The 16,542-nt window shown below is 40.4% G+C and overlaps 1 protein-coding gene across 1 annotated transcript in view; it reads right to left on the bottom strand.

Annotated features, from left to right (window-relative positions):
* gabrb4 (gamma-aminobutyric acid type A receptor subunit beta4) overlaps positions 1–16,542 on the bottom strand; it is a 45,134-nt gene that overhangs the window by 9,105 nt on the left and 19,487 nt on the right. Inside the window, exons 2-3 of the mRNA XM_076101707.1 lie at positions 7,975–8,042; positions 5,975–6,195 (exon numbers count right to left, since the gene is read on the bottom strand). Coding sequence (XP_075957822.1) covers positions 5,975–6,195; positions 7,975–8,042 — 289 coding nt within the window. The remainder of the gene's footprint in view (positions 1–5,974; positions 6,196–7,974; positions 8,043–16,542) is intronic.

Below are 16,542 nucleotides of genomic sequence, written 5' to 3'. Positions count from 1 at the left end.
TTAAAAGGGATAGTTTGTGTTTTTGGGGGTGTTTCCCACAGTTTTCTGTGAGTAGTAGTCTGGAGAAATATATCGTTTTATATGGATCACTAACTGTTCAGCATCTGCTATTTTGTCAATGCATGTTATTTATTGCTAGTTCCAAGATCTGCATTTCTGCCAGGTAGCTTTAGAAAATATGTATGCATAGCAGTTTATTAATATCAATAAACCCAGTAGCGCAGGAAGAAACCTCAGCTTTGGCTACAAATTACACATGTAGGGGTCTTTGGCATTTAACTGAAATATTTACCGGAGCAGCACATTTTAGCAATTACATTTCTGCTGTTCATACCAGCTGCTATGTGTTCATCATACTAGCTTTCATTCGCTTACTGCCCTCCTGTGTAAAGGAAATAGAAAAATTAATTTTCAGCTCATCATCTCGGTGTCAGGAGCCACCAGCTCGTTCCCCTGTGAACGTGCTGGTGGCTTCTGACACAGAGCATGATGAGAGCAATGTGAAGCTTTACCCTTTAAAGCATGTTTCACATTTTGGATAGATTATCAATCATGTTGAGGTGAAAGCCACCAATGCTGCTACAGGCGGTGGTTTTACAGTGAAAACAGTAAGCAAATGTGCACCACCATCTACTGTACCTTAGATTTAGTAATACAGTAGATAATATGCTGTTTGCATTGGAAATATATCGCTTGAACACAGAGTTTGTAAATTGGTCATGGTGGGGTGAACAGAGCTGCTGTCGTCGGGTAATTGGGAAACAAAATATGTTCTGCTGAAGCTGATTGGGCCAAATAAGCACACAAGCATGTGGAGCCTCTGGGTCCGTGATAGCAGGAGGCACCAGAAGGGTAAAGAAAATAATATATAAACAAAATGTGTGACAGGTATATATTCACAATGACACTGAGCTGCATTCTGCTGCACAAGCACTAAGCTGCCCAAACTGCATTCTGTTGTGCTGTGCTGCACCGCCCTGCTGCCTCGCAGTGTACAGCAGGGCCCCCACTGACACACACTGTGAGGAGACAACATCATGCCTAATTACAGTAATAGGAAAGGTCACTAGGCAATCATGGTTTTCTAGGCAAAAAAAACCCTGTCTTTTCCACAGTGTTTCTCTGCAAAGCGGTGAATGACGGTGTTAAACCAATAAACATCTAAGTTACTAGCTACTATACCCAGAGGAATAAAGACATACAGAATTTTCTAATCTGAGACAACCAAAACTGTTCTAACTTTGGCAATAAATCTCAACGTCTTCATGTATGATCCTGTTATTCAGAGTAAGACGCTGATTGTGAAATTACATTTAGGGGCCTTTAAGTCTAATTAGAGTGAACTTTACAGATTTCCAACACATTTTAAGCACAGCCTTTTTATTAAATGTATCAAGTACAAAAATTGAAGTTGTGGTAATACAATTACATCAGCAAAAGAAAATATGCCAAAAATGCATCTTGTAAGTGAAATATGGAGGATCATTAACAGGAAGATATCACCTGTCAAGACCCATCTGTTCTTTAAAGACAATACCCCCTGGTAGCACAATGAAGCAGTGAATCCCTGCTGCCCCCCCCTTTACACCCTCGCAGAGAGGGGGTAAAAACTCAGGACGAGTACAATTGACTTTATATGTAACAGTTAACAAGTCAGGAGAGAATCCTCATTGAGTAGGCACAAGTTGGGACGGCTCGCTGCGAGGGCCTGGGATTTGGAAATGTCAGCAGATGTAGGTCAGCAACTTCCAGTCCCACCAGAGACGGTCAAGCAGCAACCTCAGACCTGAGCAGCCACTGCAGTCCGACACTCAGCGGTCTGTTCACTTTGCAGATTTTGCAAGATGATATGCAATGCTAGTTGTTTTGTATTGCACTGTCATTATTACTAAGAGGTGTGGGCAAAAGAGTTTGAGAATCGTTGATGTAAATATAAATTCTTTAATGTGATTACAATGCAAAAACACACAAAAAGAGATTTACTAGTAGGGCGTAGTGTCTGAGGTAGTAAGAACTTTTGATTCACAACTAAAAGGTGAGTTCCACTCATTTCTACAGGCCACTCTTGGCTTTTCAAACCATGTATCGTGCCCGCGTTACGTGACAACTAAAAGCAACCTGGAGGTGGATCCAAGAGGCTCAGCACTACAGACAGGGAGGCTTTCAGATATACTATGAGCAATAGTTTTGACACCTACACAGACAGTCTACTCCTGTATCCCTCTCTGTGAGGCAGCTTGCTTACCAGAGAAGATCATAGTACTACACCATGGTTTAATAAACAGAGGTACATAAGATTGGAAGAGAGAAATCACCATCTGGCAAACGTTTCCCTCAAAAAAAGCCCTCGATGTTCTCAGGACCACGTGCACTACAAAACCTGGGTTGTCAGTTCTTTATGGATGACTCAGCCCCTCGACTCACTGGCAAGTTCGAAAAAAAGCTGTTCTGTCATGCACACAGGGCCGGACACTTTCTACTGACACCGACTTCTTTTATTGACGTTGCGAACGACTTTGTCTGTTTGCAACACCCAAACGCTCTGCTGCACCACTCAGCAGTCTTCAGGTCCGGCCCCCTCCCTCCTCTTCACTTAAAAATAAAACACCAACTACGGTATGTCTCAAAAATGTCAATTTAAGCAAGGTTTGCGAAAGCAATATTCCTTCTAGGGACGTGAGTTGATTTGACTTTTGGGCTTCCAGTGCACCATCATTCCTCCATTGTTTAATTCATGAAGACTGCAGGAGAAAGGAATTAAGGGCATATGTACATTTGTGAAATACAAAATTATTTGTAATTCTGTCACTTAAAATAGCTTTTTTCAAAAGTTATATGTGACTATAGCAAACATTGCATACATGTACATTTTTGTTTGTAGAAATATAAAACAATCCTGGTGAAAATAAAATGCACCCTAAAAAACTTGATGTTTTGTAATGTGCTTGGTTTATCCACAGAATAAAGATTGTAGGTATGGAGAACGCACCATTCAACGCTCAACACGAGATCAGTGGATGAAAAAAATGTGAACACAGTTGTGTAGTAGAGCTTGTACTTAAAAATTAGGATTCAAGGTAAAAATTGTTTTGAAAAAAATAAATAAAAAAAGACCAGTACCAGCACATTTCACAGTGAGTGGATAGGTGAGAGCGCAGCAGTAGGTGCAGCAGTGTGTGTAATGCGATTGTCCACAGTTTGCATTCTACTGTGCGCAGGTGTAGCACGGGGGATGGATTCAAACAGGCGGTCTTTACAAGAAAACGCATTTAAGAAAACCTCGAGTGGTCAAACTCGAGAGGCGCAGCATTCAAATGAATTGAACTGAGAACACAACATCTATTGTTAAAGTTACATCTATTGTATTTCGGGGGGGAAAAAATATGTCCACACAACCCTTGGGCAAAGTCAAACATTTTCACAAAGCGGTTTAATTGCATGCTGACAGGCTTGCAAAGGTCCTGAAATCACCATGGCATGTAGATTATGCACCGCTTCTAATTATTGTACACTGCTGAAAAAAAAATGGTCTGGAAGACAGAACCAAGGGCCTGATGCCATCTGCCTTTTGCCATTACTGCAGTGGGTGATGGTAACAGTAAAACCGATGTGCAGTATGCTTGAAGTCAACGTGTTGGAAGATGCTAGTGTCCCTGGCAACAGCCTTCGCTCTCTGTTTCATGCAGGCACAAAGCCAGTAGAGGTGCAAAGGCAGGCGTAACGCTATTTTCTTCAGGCACAAGTCCATGTTACTATGCTTGTGTCTGCTTGGTACTTTTGTGGCTCCAAAGGAACCCGGATGTGCGGAGGTACGTGAGGCAGCTGGGAATGTTTATTCAGATCAGGTGGCGCAGTGTAATGTTGGCACCAAATGGCTTGAAATGAATCCCGTTTCCACTTGCTTTATTTGGTGGAGGTGCACACATGTCAAGTTTTTCATCTGGTACACATTTAAAACAATCAATGATACATTTAATTAATTGATTAATACCAAATTAGAATTTACACAAATGGGTTATTCTTACTTACAGTATAACGTTATTTAAAACTGCTTGTAGGATGTAGCCATTAAACAGCAGGAGAAGGGGGAAGACAGAAGGTGATTTGATTGGCCTTAAAACACGCACCTGCTCACGTAGTCCTCTAAACATTAAAATATCCATCCAGACCCTTCTCACCATGCTGCGCCAAGATTGCACTTGTACATTGCCAGGCCCATGTGCGACTGTCACAGAGGGTGAAAAGCAAACCTTAGAGATTCATCCAAAAAGCAGACATTTGCAGCGCAGCCTTTAAAGCAGCAGTGAGTCTGCATTTCCACAAAGCTGATACCTTGTGAAGAGTCATGAAAGGAAAAAGAAAAAAAAAAACTTTTGCCATCAAATCTCCTTTTGTGTCAGCGCCAATTCAGTAATTCAGAGTTTCTGAATACTGATTATTGCATTAATAATTCATTACTCCGTATGATCTACACCTTGTCACTGCCATTTTCTTTTATTCATGGAACAAAACACGTTCCCAGCTTCCTTGCCTCCATCAAACTACTTTATTTTAATGACTTGTGTTAAGAAAAGCAGCGATCCATTCTGAGCTTGAACAAACCTCAGGACGCTGTCGTACTTTTAGCCGTCCCCTGGGGAATCTAGATGGGTCCCTCTGTGCGCATTTACTGTTGACTGAATTGTCTAGTTTGTCACAGTGATCTGGGACATTGAGGTAGTGAGTATTTTGAACCTTTTTTTAGCCTTTCTGGGACAAAGTGTCTTGGATTTAATGTACCCCTCTCCTTCCAAAATATTGTTTGTGTTTGTCCTGAGTCACACTTAGAACTTTGTGGACTATCAACTTTATAAATACAACTTTAAAGTCGTTTTTTCTTGCCAAAAATAAATGTGTCATAATTGAAACCAGAACACTAGCAGCGGTGATCTTGTTTTTCTGGCGCCACATGTGAGGCAGCAGTCAAAAGTTATGAGGAGTTTGTCTGGGTCTTCAGCAGTTTCCTGTTGGCAAGTACCACTCGTCCTTTCCATCCGTTCGCTCTTGCTCTAGATTTCTAAGTACTGGTGATGCCATCGACCCATTTTCTGAATGTGATAATGCTGTTTAGGGTCACGGAGGGGTGAAGCCTATCCTAGCACAAATTAAATACGTTTCCTGTATATCTATATTTCCATTTTCTTGCATTATTAAATCTTTCTGAAAGCAAAATTTTAAAAAGACATGAAAACTCCATCCATCCCTTCTCTATACCGTACCACCTTCCTTTTCTGGGTAATTCCCAGCATGCACTGTGCAAAAGGCAGAGAAACACCCTGGACTAGGTCTCTATAGTCCATCGCTGGGAACAGGCAGACGCACACAGTCACACTCACATTAAAATCATCTACGGGCAATTTAGAGTGGGCAGTTCACCTACTCTCTTTAATAACTTCGGACTGCAAGAGCAAAGAAAGTGCAGAGGAGTCATAAAGTTGGTGAAGTGAATATCTAGCTGCGATGCTGCAGGGTTACAACACAGGGCACTGAAAATAAAGGAATGGTGTTTGCTCAGGTGCTCTTTCGTTGCGCTCGGCCCGACATAACGTTTTTGGTACGCTTGTGCGCCAATAAATGAGCCAAGTGCAGATCAGATTTAACTGCACCTGTGTTCTACCCCAATGATAAGACGTGTGACATCTCCCCTTTGAACTCTGACCACTCCAACTCCAGGCCAGTAAATCTATCGCCGCAAAAACTCCTTAGTGTATTGAAGCGGCTTTTATTGCCTAAGAACTCAACATTTCATTTGTAAGAGGAAGAATGTGTGAGTTCTTTAAAAAAAAGTTACATAGTATTGCATTAACGCACATTGTTTTAGTTCAAACTCTCAGTCATACTTTAACAATTAACACTGATCATGTGTTATCAGTTTTCTTAACAGTTCTGACTTTTGTGGAACAATACTGTCATTTGGGTGAATTAAACATCTTACCTCAGCCCGTATAACACAGTGCCATCTGGGTGCAGTCGGATCATACGGTTCTTTACCGTCACACCGTGAAGAAAGGACTTCTTGTCATTAAGGAAGTAGGTGTCAGGGAGCCAAAGCTGGTCTGCTACACGGTTGTCCAGAGTCAGGTTTAGCTTCATCTCATTATAGGCCAAACGCTTATCCCGCCAGCTCTGCTGGAAATACATTGTGATGGTGTAGTCCTGGGGAGAAGGAAACACTTATGTGAAGTAAAAAAAAAAAGTCAATTGTACACAAGGTCATGAGCTACGGAAAGAATGTAGCAAAAAAAGCTATCGTCTGACAAGTGCCTGATTTGAGTGAGTTTGGTTTATCAAAATGGGAGCAAGACATGAATATATATGTTATCACAGGCAAAACAAAACCCTTTAATAATCCTAAAATCACAATTGACAGACAGTAACATAATTTATGTTACATATGAGAGCACAAACAAGATGGTGTGTACTAACAGACATAATACATTTAAAAACATTTCAATCTATAATCCCTCTATTCAGTAGTTTACCACAATGTCATTTAAGGAAGGGCAAAAAGAAGAATAAGCGACTCTGATAAGGCAATAACAGCAATAACAGAAATGCATCTGCCATGAGGGCACTACAACACTGTGTTTATGGTCTTAGATCATGAAAATTGTTTCACAATCAGAAAAGCTCAGCTCAGCATTTGTAAAATAGTACATGGGTACCAAACCAATAAACACAGCTGTGCTAGTACTCCTGTATTAGGCTGTATCTAACTGGGAGTTGCGGAATGTCAAAATCTATTTGAAACTGTGTAGTAATACCCATTCCTGACTGAATGTAGACAAACACTACATATCCCAACACCCCAGACTTTAAACTGTATCATAGTATAGCATATCACATTTTGGGAGGGAAAATACTAATACTGACAGACATAATACCACTTTCCACGTTCAAACTGCATGGCTCTGTCCTACTCTTTTTTGGACTAATTTCAACAATTGTCCGAGTAAATATTTCACCTGTAGTATTTTTTTCTCTTCATTCCAAAGATGTTTAGTGATATAAAAACAGAAGTATGATACATGTGATTTGGAAGGATTTGTATCAATGGCCATTACTTATTAATACGAACCCTTGCACCCTGTTTTGTAATTAACAATGCAATGTGTTTCGTATTGAAAATAATCTTTCATGATTAAGTGAAAGAACAACCAGGTCTTAATCAGCACTCAGCCACGCTACCGATAAACAACTTCATCAACGCTCTCGACCATATCTGTCACTAGAAATGTGCTATTTCAAATGCAGAAATAGAAATGAAACACAGAGCACTAATCTTTTTTGACACTTGACTGTCTACAAAAATAGCAAGCCGATGACAAACATTGTCATTTTGTTTGTTTTTTGTGTGTGTGTGTGTATATATATATATATATATATATATATATACCCCTCATGAACATAAGCATTCATTTGATTCATCATTAATAAGAAGGGTTCCTATGTTCCTACTATGATCTCATGATTGAAAGATGCACCAGAAGACATCTCAATTAGATCATCAACAAATCAAAGAAAAAAGCATGCTGTGGATTTGAACAGGTTGAAAATCATTCGATCCGTTCAAAAGCAAAAGCGAGACCAACAAACAAAAGAATAAAGAATACCACAGAACATTTTAAAAGGAAATCTGCCGCACCATGTGGGAGGAGTCAAGCTGAGTGAAATAAAGAGGGTGCTATGAGGCAGAATGACGTCACTCAGACACCGGCCATATTGCCTTCCTCACAACTCAGCCTGCATTCGTGACTGCTCCAAAGTCTGTGTCAGAGCGTAACAATATGTGCTGTCTGGCAGGATTACAATAAGGATTACAATATGAGCTAAATATCAGTAGTTCAAGGCCATTTTGTCCAACAATCACAACTGGCAGTAGTTGTAGGTGGGAAGCCAATGAGGGATCACGACACAAAGAAGTTTGTAACCTACCATGTTCACTTCTGAGATGGAGTCGATGCTCGCTATGTTGATGCTCATTCCTACGCTGACTGGAGGACCTGAGGGAACAAAGCAAAAGCTGTCAAGTACAAGAAGGATAATATGCAACTGGTGTGCTTCGAATGTGTGTGTGCACCACGCACAGTACATTGATGGAGTAGTTGATGATGATGATGATGATGTTAAATTCGCACGTCAGATTTTCCATCGTGGAAAATGTTTGCAACTCAGAAGAATGGATTTCAGACATCAGACATTTTTGAACTACACCGATGAAACATTAAAATCTGTTTTTGCTGTTCAGAAAGTATATAAAACAGAAAGTAAAGACCAGCGACTCTCAGCATACGCTGATTAAACAACACCGGGAAAATGCACTCATCCATCTTAATTTCTGGGCTCGCAAGGAACAGGAAGAGCAGACTGTCTCATTTACATGATTACAGTACATGCTGTGGACATGTAAACAGCTATGCACATCGTCTCCCTTACATGTGCAGATAACACTTAGCCCACTTCAGTATTCACACAACTGAAGGTTTACAAGGATTATCCATTCACAGTGCCCATGCGCCCACACTGTAACCATGAGTAGCATGCCTTCAGACATACTGTGTGACTATGTTGTGTATGATCACACGGATAAGATTATGTGCAACATATTCAATTACATGCTTCACATCTGTGTGCTTGAAACACATTTTGAATAATTGCCGTGATAGATGTGTATTCCCTGACCCTTGAGCTCTCCTGTTAAGACTAACCTGGAGTTCATTTTTTGTTGTTGTTTTCAGCTCTTTTCAGATGAGATTAAATCCAAATGAACTTTAGAATATTAGCATCACACTGCAACCAATCTCGGAACCATATTTGACGTTGATTTACCCTCTGGGGACAATAACCAGTATGAATGGGGTTCCTTTGTTAAGTTCTGAATGTTTCGATAGCTAAATGGTTGTCAGACAATAGCCAATGGGTTCCGAGACAGCCTTTCCGCCAATGCATTCCCCCTCTTCTGCCCACCATACAGACTGTTTAACTGCATGCTACCAAATTCTGCTGAAAAGCGATTGGTCAATAATAGTCGGACTACAAATGGACTACACACAGAAACTAGAACGCTTCCGATACAGAAATCTTGTCCCATTGCCTACAGATCCTGCCTTCACTTGCAGATGTCTGTTCAAATAGAGACAACACTACAACAACACCTGCTTGGTCAACACAGACAGTAACACTGAAGAAGCTAGACGAAGAACTGCAGAGAGGGCTGGAGTCTATTCACAGTTACTTGTTTTTCTTTCTTTCATGTGTTTCTTTACTCGGTACTTTTTCTAGCAGGCAGCAAAAGTAAAGACAACCAGACCCCAGCAATCGAGAAGCTGTTACCCCCGGCAGTGGACTTTGTGGGTGAATAGATTCTTTTGACGCGGATTCTCAGTGTTTTATCATTACAAATTATTTGTCCTTTCATGCATTTTTTTAGTCCTAATGTTATCTGTAACACCTAACCCCCCCCCCTCTTTGAACCGTGTCAGCCTCACATTGCTTCAGCGAGAATGATCAGGCCACAAAATATGAAGTGCTGACGCAGAGAGCAGAAACAGCAGAAACATTCCAGTGATTGGTTTATGAGGCAGTGCTGAATCAGTATATTCAGATAATGTTTCATGGTATCACAGTGACATTAGCATAAGGATCATAAACAACACAGAAAACAGCTGTACTTCAATGTGGACATTTTGCATGTATCATCACAATCAGGAGGTACAGAACCTGTAGACCCTTCCTCTCTCTGTCACTGTTTGTCTTCGTCTTTTTCTCTGACTCGCTGCACACATCAAGAACAAAACAGAAGACGCTAATGACGAGAAATTAACAGTCAAAAGCAGCTAGAAGTTAGTTGTTTGTTCTTTGTCGGACTTGCCTTGCACATCTGTTTAGATCACTTGTTTTCACATTTACTCGCTTCTTTGCAAGGTCTCGTTCCCTCACATAGTCGTATCTTGCACAATGTGACAGCCATGAGCTGAAGCAAGCGTTACGTAGGAGTCTTGATTTTCTTAATTTTTTAGGATAAGGTACAGACTCTTATGGGTCACTGTGACTCACAGAAGATGGGGTGATGCGTTTCTATGCTCAGTTGATGGATGTACTGCCCAGGTTTTTTTTTTTTAAATCAACATATTGTGTGTATTGTCTGTGTTTGACCAGATCAGATCCACAACTCAGCGTTTCTTCTGAATCATCTCAAAATATAACGCTTTGAAATGCCAAAAGAATGGAAAGATCTTGACGTTTACTGTAGACAGCATGTGTTATGGTGACGTTTATGGGTTGCAGACTTGCACAGTTCAGATCCCATAAATATTTTTGACAATGTCTAAAAATTGACAATATAACCCTCAATAAAGAATCTAAGTGCATGAAAAGGCCATACGACTATACTTCTTTTTTTATTAGATATGGCTAAAAATACAGTCCAATCAAAGCTGTCAGTCTGCACTTTACCCTCTCTAACTATAGTGTTCATCACTGTAATAACAGCGTAGACCCACAAATCGTGTGTCTGGCTTCAATTACTGAGAGAATGGAGCTCATTCTACATGCGAGTGTATGAAATAAGAGAGGAATGAGCACATCTGAGCAAAAACATTTTGTTTGACAGAAATATTCATGAAAAGTATTTGACCAGCATTTAGTTTGATGTACAAATTAGCCAGTGGAAACTCTTGCACTGTTGGGTAAAACTTCATTAAGCATGCTTTAGTCCCGCAGCAGTTTGCGCTGATGAAACAAAGGAAAATTCCTTTGAAATTCTTTTTTTTTGTTTTCCTATAGGTGAGAATTCACCAAGCGTGATGTCCACTTAGTTTAATACACATTTAATTGTGCTTTGTATCAGCACATATTCAGTGTATCGCCACGCGCTGCCTTGCATGAAATGATAACGGGGTCCAAGCACACCGTGCAAAAGTCCAACCACGTCTCACTGACCCAAAGCAAATATGGCTTAAACAGGTGGTTTAACACAGGGTTGTTTGCATGCCTGGGCAGACTTATACGCCCTCCTGCCGGGCGCACTGCCAGGATCCGATCCAACTTCAGACCGCAGGGACCGTTGAGTCTGTGTCTGCACCAACACCACTCCAAATAAATCATTCACTCAAGTGACGCGACTCTAGCGTTAAGCACCGTTTCCTAAAAAACCTAGAGGCAAAAATCCTATGAATACACATTAACAGCCCGAACTAAACTTACTGCACACTGCATGAATCCATCTGAACTCTAACTAGCTATTGTGGTGCAGCTTGCAAATAAAAGTGGATTGGCATACATGTGCTAAACACCACCTGGGTTTATAACATTGCAAATTGCTTTGAAAAAAACATGCGGCAGCTGTGTGCTGGGCAATTTATGCACACGTTAACAAGTCGACGGAGTAGTATTGGTGCTCTCCAGCGGCCCCAGTCAATCACAAGTTAGCAGGTTTGTTCTCAAGTTCACTGAAGAAAGAAATATGGGAACCAACCCGCGGCACTTTGGTGGAACTGTGTGTGCAGGCAGCCAAACCAGCTGATTTAATGTGAGTAAATGGATCATAAAACATCTTATTAATGATGTCAACTGGACCATTTGGTCAAAGCTTTGATAAACCTTAAAATTAGAAAAACATGATCACAATTTAGTAATTTATTTGTAACCTCTGCTGCACACAAAACTACTGTATGTAGTATCGTGTAGTATCGTGTGCTCTCTACTGAGGTATTAGGGTCAGGAAATACTCCCCCGAAGCCTGAGGGGAGACAGTCGTGACTGTACTCATCTGTGACATCACAGCGTTAAGAGAACTCCTGATGTAAGACTCTGGGGCCTTTCTGTTTTGAGGTCAACACTACTGGATGCATCATTGGCGTGGACACACTGACCATAATATGTCCATCAGATGGCCAAAAGACAAACAACACAAATAGTTTAAAAACGAACTCTTATTCATTTAAATGACGTGAACATCATGTACTTCTTCCTGCAGATATTGGTTAATTATGATGTTTCTCTTCAAGTACTAAAATATTAACTAGTCAACCACTTCAGCGAGAAAAAAAAAGGCTCATCTCTCCTCCCTGTTATATTCTGTAATCCTATTTCCTCCCCCTCCACTCCACCTACTACGCTAAATGCCCTGAAGCTTTGTCATATTCCCTGACCCATCTCTTTCAAAAACAAAAAAAGAAGGGAAAAAGTAGAGCCATTTTCCATCGCACTTTGTGAAGGCAACCAGTAACACTTTTCCCCAGAGATGTCAAAGTACATTTGTTCGCTAGATGAAAACAGAAAGCATCAAATCTCTCCCTCTCTCTCTCTCTCTCTCTCTCTCTCTCTCTCTCTCTCTCTCTCTCTCTCTCTCTCTCTCTCTCTCTCTCTCTCTCTTTCTGCATATTTTGACCCATCTTTAGTGAAACAGAGGCACTCACTTTGCCACCACAGCCTTTTTCTTTTTTTGTTTCAAGCTCCACCTGTACTTGTACTTCACAAGTTGGGAGAACAATAACACTACTTCACATCTTTAAATAAGCATTTCTCCATTCAGTGTCAACCACCATTTCCAACATTGTCTCCAAAATGCTAGATTTTTTTTTACCACTTAATATTTGGATATAAAAAAAGAATACCAATGAACAGAAGAACAAAGTGCTAACTACAGTCATCCTTTAGTCTATCCTTTTGTCTGGATTTTATATAAAAGGAAGGAGTGAGTGAGTGAAAGAGAACATACCGTCCCCAGGCAAACCATATTGTCTCTGAACAATTATCGTATCAGCGTGTTAAACAGTTTCCACTACTTTTCCAAGAATCTACTGAATGCGTTGACACGCTTCTGATTTTATACCAGTGTCAGGCCAATATCGCAACAGGAATAGCTTTCAACAAATGTCTGATGATGGGCTGGATATAGATGCGAGTCCATTAAAACAAACTAGACAAAGAAAACAATATGCACTGATCTCTAATTGTCGACCAGTTTTGCCACTTGACTGAACTCAGCGTGCGGCCCCCCCGCAGAACTGGGCACAGCGACAGCGCTCAGACAATAGAACAGATTTACTGAAATTTTACAAAATGAAAGGTGCCCTGTGGGGTTTTTAACCATTTGAGGTGTGGAAGAGTACGGAATACACAAACTACCAGCATGCACACCAGAATGCACATGCTTGCCATGAGCACAAAGGGACTGCAAAGGGTGGTAACAATTATTGGTGGATATACGCTGCAAAAGCACCAGTGTACCAATAAAAGAGGAGAAGAGGGAAACTGATCTTGGGTTTGTCTTTAAGCAATGAAGACATTTAACTTTGGAGGAGCATTTCCATCTTAGTGTCTTTCTATCAGTTCATAAACTGACACTGGCATCTATACAGATCTATTTAAATTCAATAGCCAATCATAACTATTTAGCAGCCTTACGATATATAACATATGGCAGCATTTTGCAGTGATTTCTTTAAATTCATTAAAAGATGAGTTGGACATTCGCTCATTTGCAAGTTTGGTACAGTTACAGTTACAGTCATCTGTTGGGTAAACATACGCACACAGCAACAGTCTGAGAGCTTAGCTTAGCATCAAGACTGGAACAAAGCCAGCCTGGCTCTGTTCAAAGGTAACACAATCCGCCAATATCGGCGCATCTAAAGCTCACTAATTAACCTGTTTTATAGCTTGTTTGTTTCATTTGTACAACAGTTGAAACGTAAGAACCCTGCTGGCTCGCACTGCTGCTGTCCTTTCACTCATGATTAACTGTAGAAATAAAGTGAAAGAAAACATACACATTTAAAGAATGAGTCACTTATGTGATGACACAGTCTTACGTTTTCTTACACCCTTGTTTTGCAAGTATTACCATGGCAACTAACTATCCATCTAATATAGGACAGGTATCAATCTATGATAACAAAACAAAAAAATGACTAAGCCTCAACCCTTATCAAAAATGAGCTCAGGGCATATGAAGATATTCCAACACAAACATGCTGTTTGCTGCAGCAGTGGGGCTTCTGGGGGTGAGCAGCAAGTCAGGACGTTCAGTTTATCCTCCAGCTTCCTCTATGGCAACAGAGGGGACTATTATTAAATAGAATAAGAGAATCAGGTCTGGGAGCAACACAATCAAGTCATGGAGTACATTCAATTCCTATAGAGCTGAGAGAGCTGGAGAACTGACAGTGTATCGACAGTCAACAAGAAGAAAAAAAGACGACCACCATACACTTCCGTGCCAATGAGATATTGATCACTAAGTGCAAAATGATTGAGAAACTGACATAGAGTTTTCTAAAGGGAGAGGTATTTTCCAACTTCCTTGAAAGTGCTCGTACTATTCTACGGCATCTGTTTTCAGGCTGTTTCATTTACTGAGAGGACATTTAACAAACACAAACTAGTCCTTTAATGAAAATATCATTCATGATCAATCTCTGCGATGGTGTAACGGTATAGCTGGCTTCCCTGGATATCATTACCTCAGCCGATATCCTTCCTATTAGAGTATAAATTATATGCTAATGGCTTTGACAGTACCTTGTCCCAAAAGAGCCATCTAGCAGAACGAAAAGTGATCAATTAAACAACATATCAAAACAATTGGTATTTTTAGTGCATAATAAAATGGCATTCACTCTTCAAAAAAGCAATGATGCTTGATGGAATTGTGTACATATTGTAAGCAGGGAAATAACTACAGCTTAGCCTTCTAGGGTGTCATGGGCCTAATTCCTCTTATCTTTATTGGGGAATGCCTCCTTAATAATACTAACATGGCTGCATGTTGAAACTAAACGCTGTAGCATTTACATTACGTGCTTACTGAACGGTGCTGCCTCCCTGATGATCCCCATGGTAACAGTTTACAATTATTACACCATCCTCACAACATCTAAAGTGCGTGTCTGCATCGGATGATTGACCTGGATCACGGATGAGGGAATTAGTAGCGCGGTTGGGAACCTTTGCGATGACGATAGCTGCTAGATTCCAGATCTAGATTCCCCAGATGGATCAAAAAACCAGCCAGTCATGCATCTCGCTAGGCTCATCGTGTTTCCAGTGCTTGTTGACAGTTGCTGTTTTATTTATTCATCCTATTCCTTCTCCGCTTATTATGTATGTATGCTGTCCTCTCAACTCCAACAATGTGTTGCCACATTCCGCTTCAAGTCTGACGGTCTCATCTAGCCTCAGGGCAGACAAGCTAAACTGTGGTGGGCGGTGAGGCTGGCCTATTTAATGATTTCCTTGGTAATGGAAGCTCATATGAAAACAATATAAGTTCAGTGTGAGGAAGTGGTCATCTTGTTTGTTTGTTTTTTTCAAATTGGAAAATTTGCACAAATCATCAAGTGCTTTTATGACGGATTGTCAATGTCAACCAAAGCTCCTACTGTACACATATTTGTTCCTATTCAGATATTGGTTTCTTTATATATGTATTAGAATCTTGCCAATAAACAAACAAACAAACTTGCACTGCACTTAAATGGAAACACTGCATGATGGTTCATATGTTTGCCAGCGTTGCCTGTATACTCATTTACTGATAAAAAAAAAGCAACACTTAATGTTTAGACTTTTTAATGGAGTTTGGCAGGACAAGACACATCAGGCCTTTGCTTACTCTGGCTTTAGGGTGACCATTGTTAGTTTTAGTCTTGTGAAATGTAATATAAGATATGTCTGCCATTTGAAGAATTGCTGGCTTCATCAGACGTAAGGGCAGTAGGGGAGGAGTCCCTCGTCAGACTATGGATGGAATCTGAAGACCACATGGACGCAGAAAGCATGTGAGGAGGATGCGGAGAGAGTCGGACCTCCCTGCTGATATCCATTGCTTGTGCTTTGTATTTGGCAAACTTGCAAACCTCAAAAGGGTATTACATCCATAGTTTCTTAGACTATGAACATTAATAATGTCTGCTTTAGAAATTGCAGTGATTTTCAGCCTACCCTTTAATCTCATGACATGTCTGAAAACAAAAGAAAGGTGCCATGCAAAAGCTGTTTAAAAAAAAGAAAGACAATCAACATCAACAATAAAAATAAACAGATTACTTTCTACACTTATAAAAGACTTAATCAGCCTGATATCTGAATGCAACCACAAGAGGGCAACATTATGATATTCCCTCACCATCTCCACTGCTTATAAATTGGATATTTTAATAAATGGAGCAGCATAAATTACCAGCAAACAGGTGCTGAGATTAGGGACTGAATTAAATCTTTTGGCATATCTGGGTTGATTCTGTACTTGTGCCAAGAAAAATGAGTTTTCAGCCGACGAGAAGACATCTCGATGCACCCCATTCAGCACCGGCACGTGATGAAATCAGATTAAAGAGGCTTCTAAAAGAAGCTACAGTCACATATATACGGTTTTGTGCTGTATACATTGGAAGGAGAAGCACCGTTTCTTCCCCAACATCGATGTTTACCAGTGGAACCTTTCATGGTGTTTACATTTCATGTAAATATGGAGCGTTTGAATATTCAGTGCGGCAC

This window comes from Anarhichas minor, unplaced genomic scaffold, assembly GCF_050575085.1.
Source record: "Anarhichas minor isolate MPS153535 unplaced genomic scaffold, ASM5057508v1 ptg000027l, whole genome shotgun sequence".
NCBI classification, from domain to species: domain Eukaryota; kingdom Metazoa; phylum Chordata; class Actinopteri; order Perciformes; family Anarhichadidae; genus Anarhichas; species Anarhichas minor.
The sequence above is the reverse complement of the archived record's forward strand: the minus strand, read 5'-3'. Positions and strand labels throughout refer to the sequence as shown.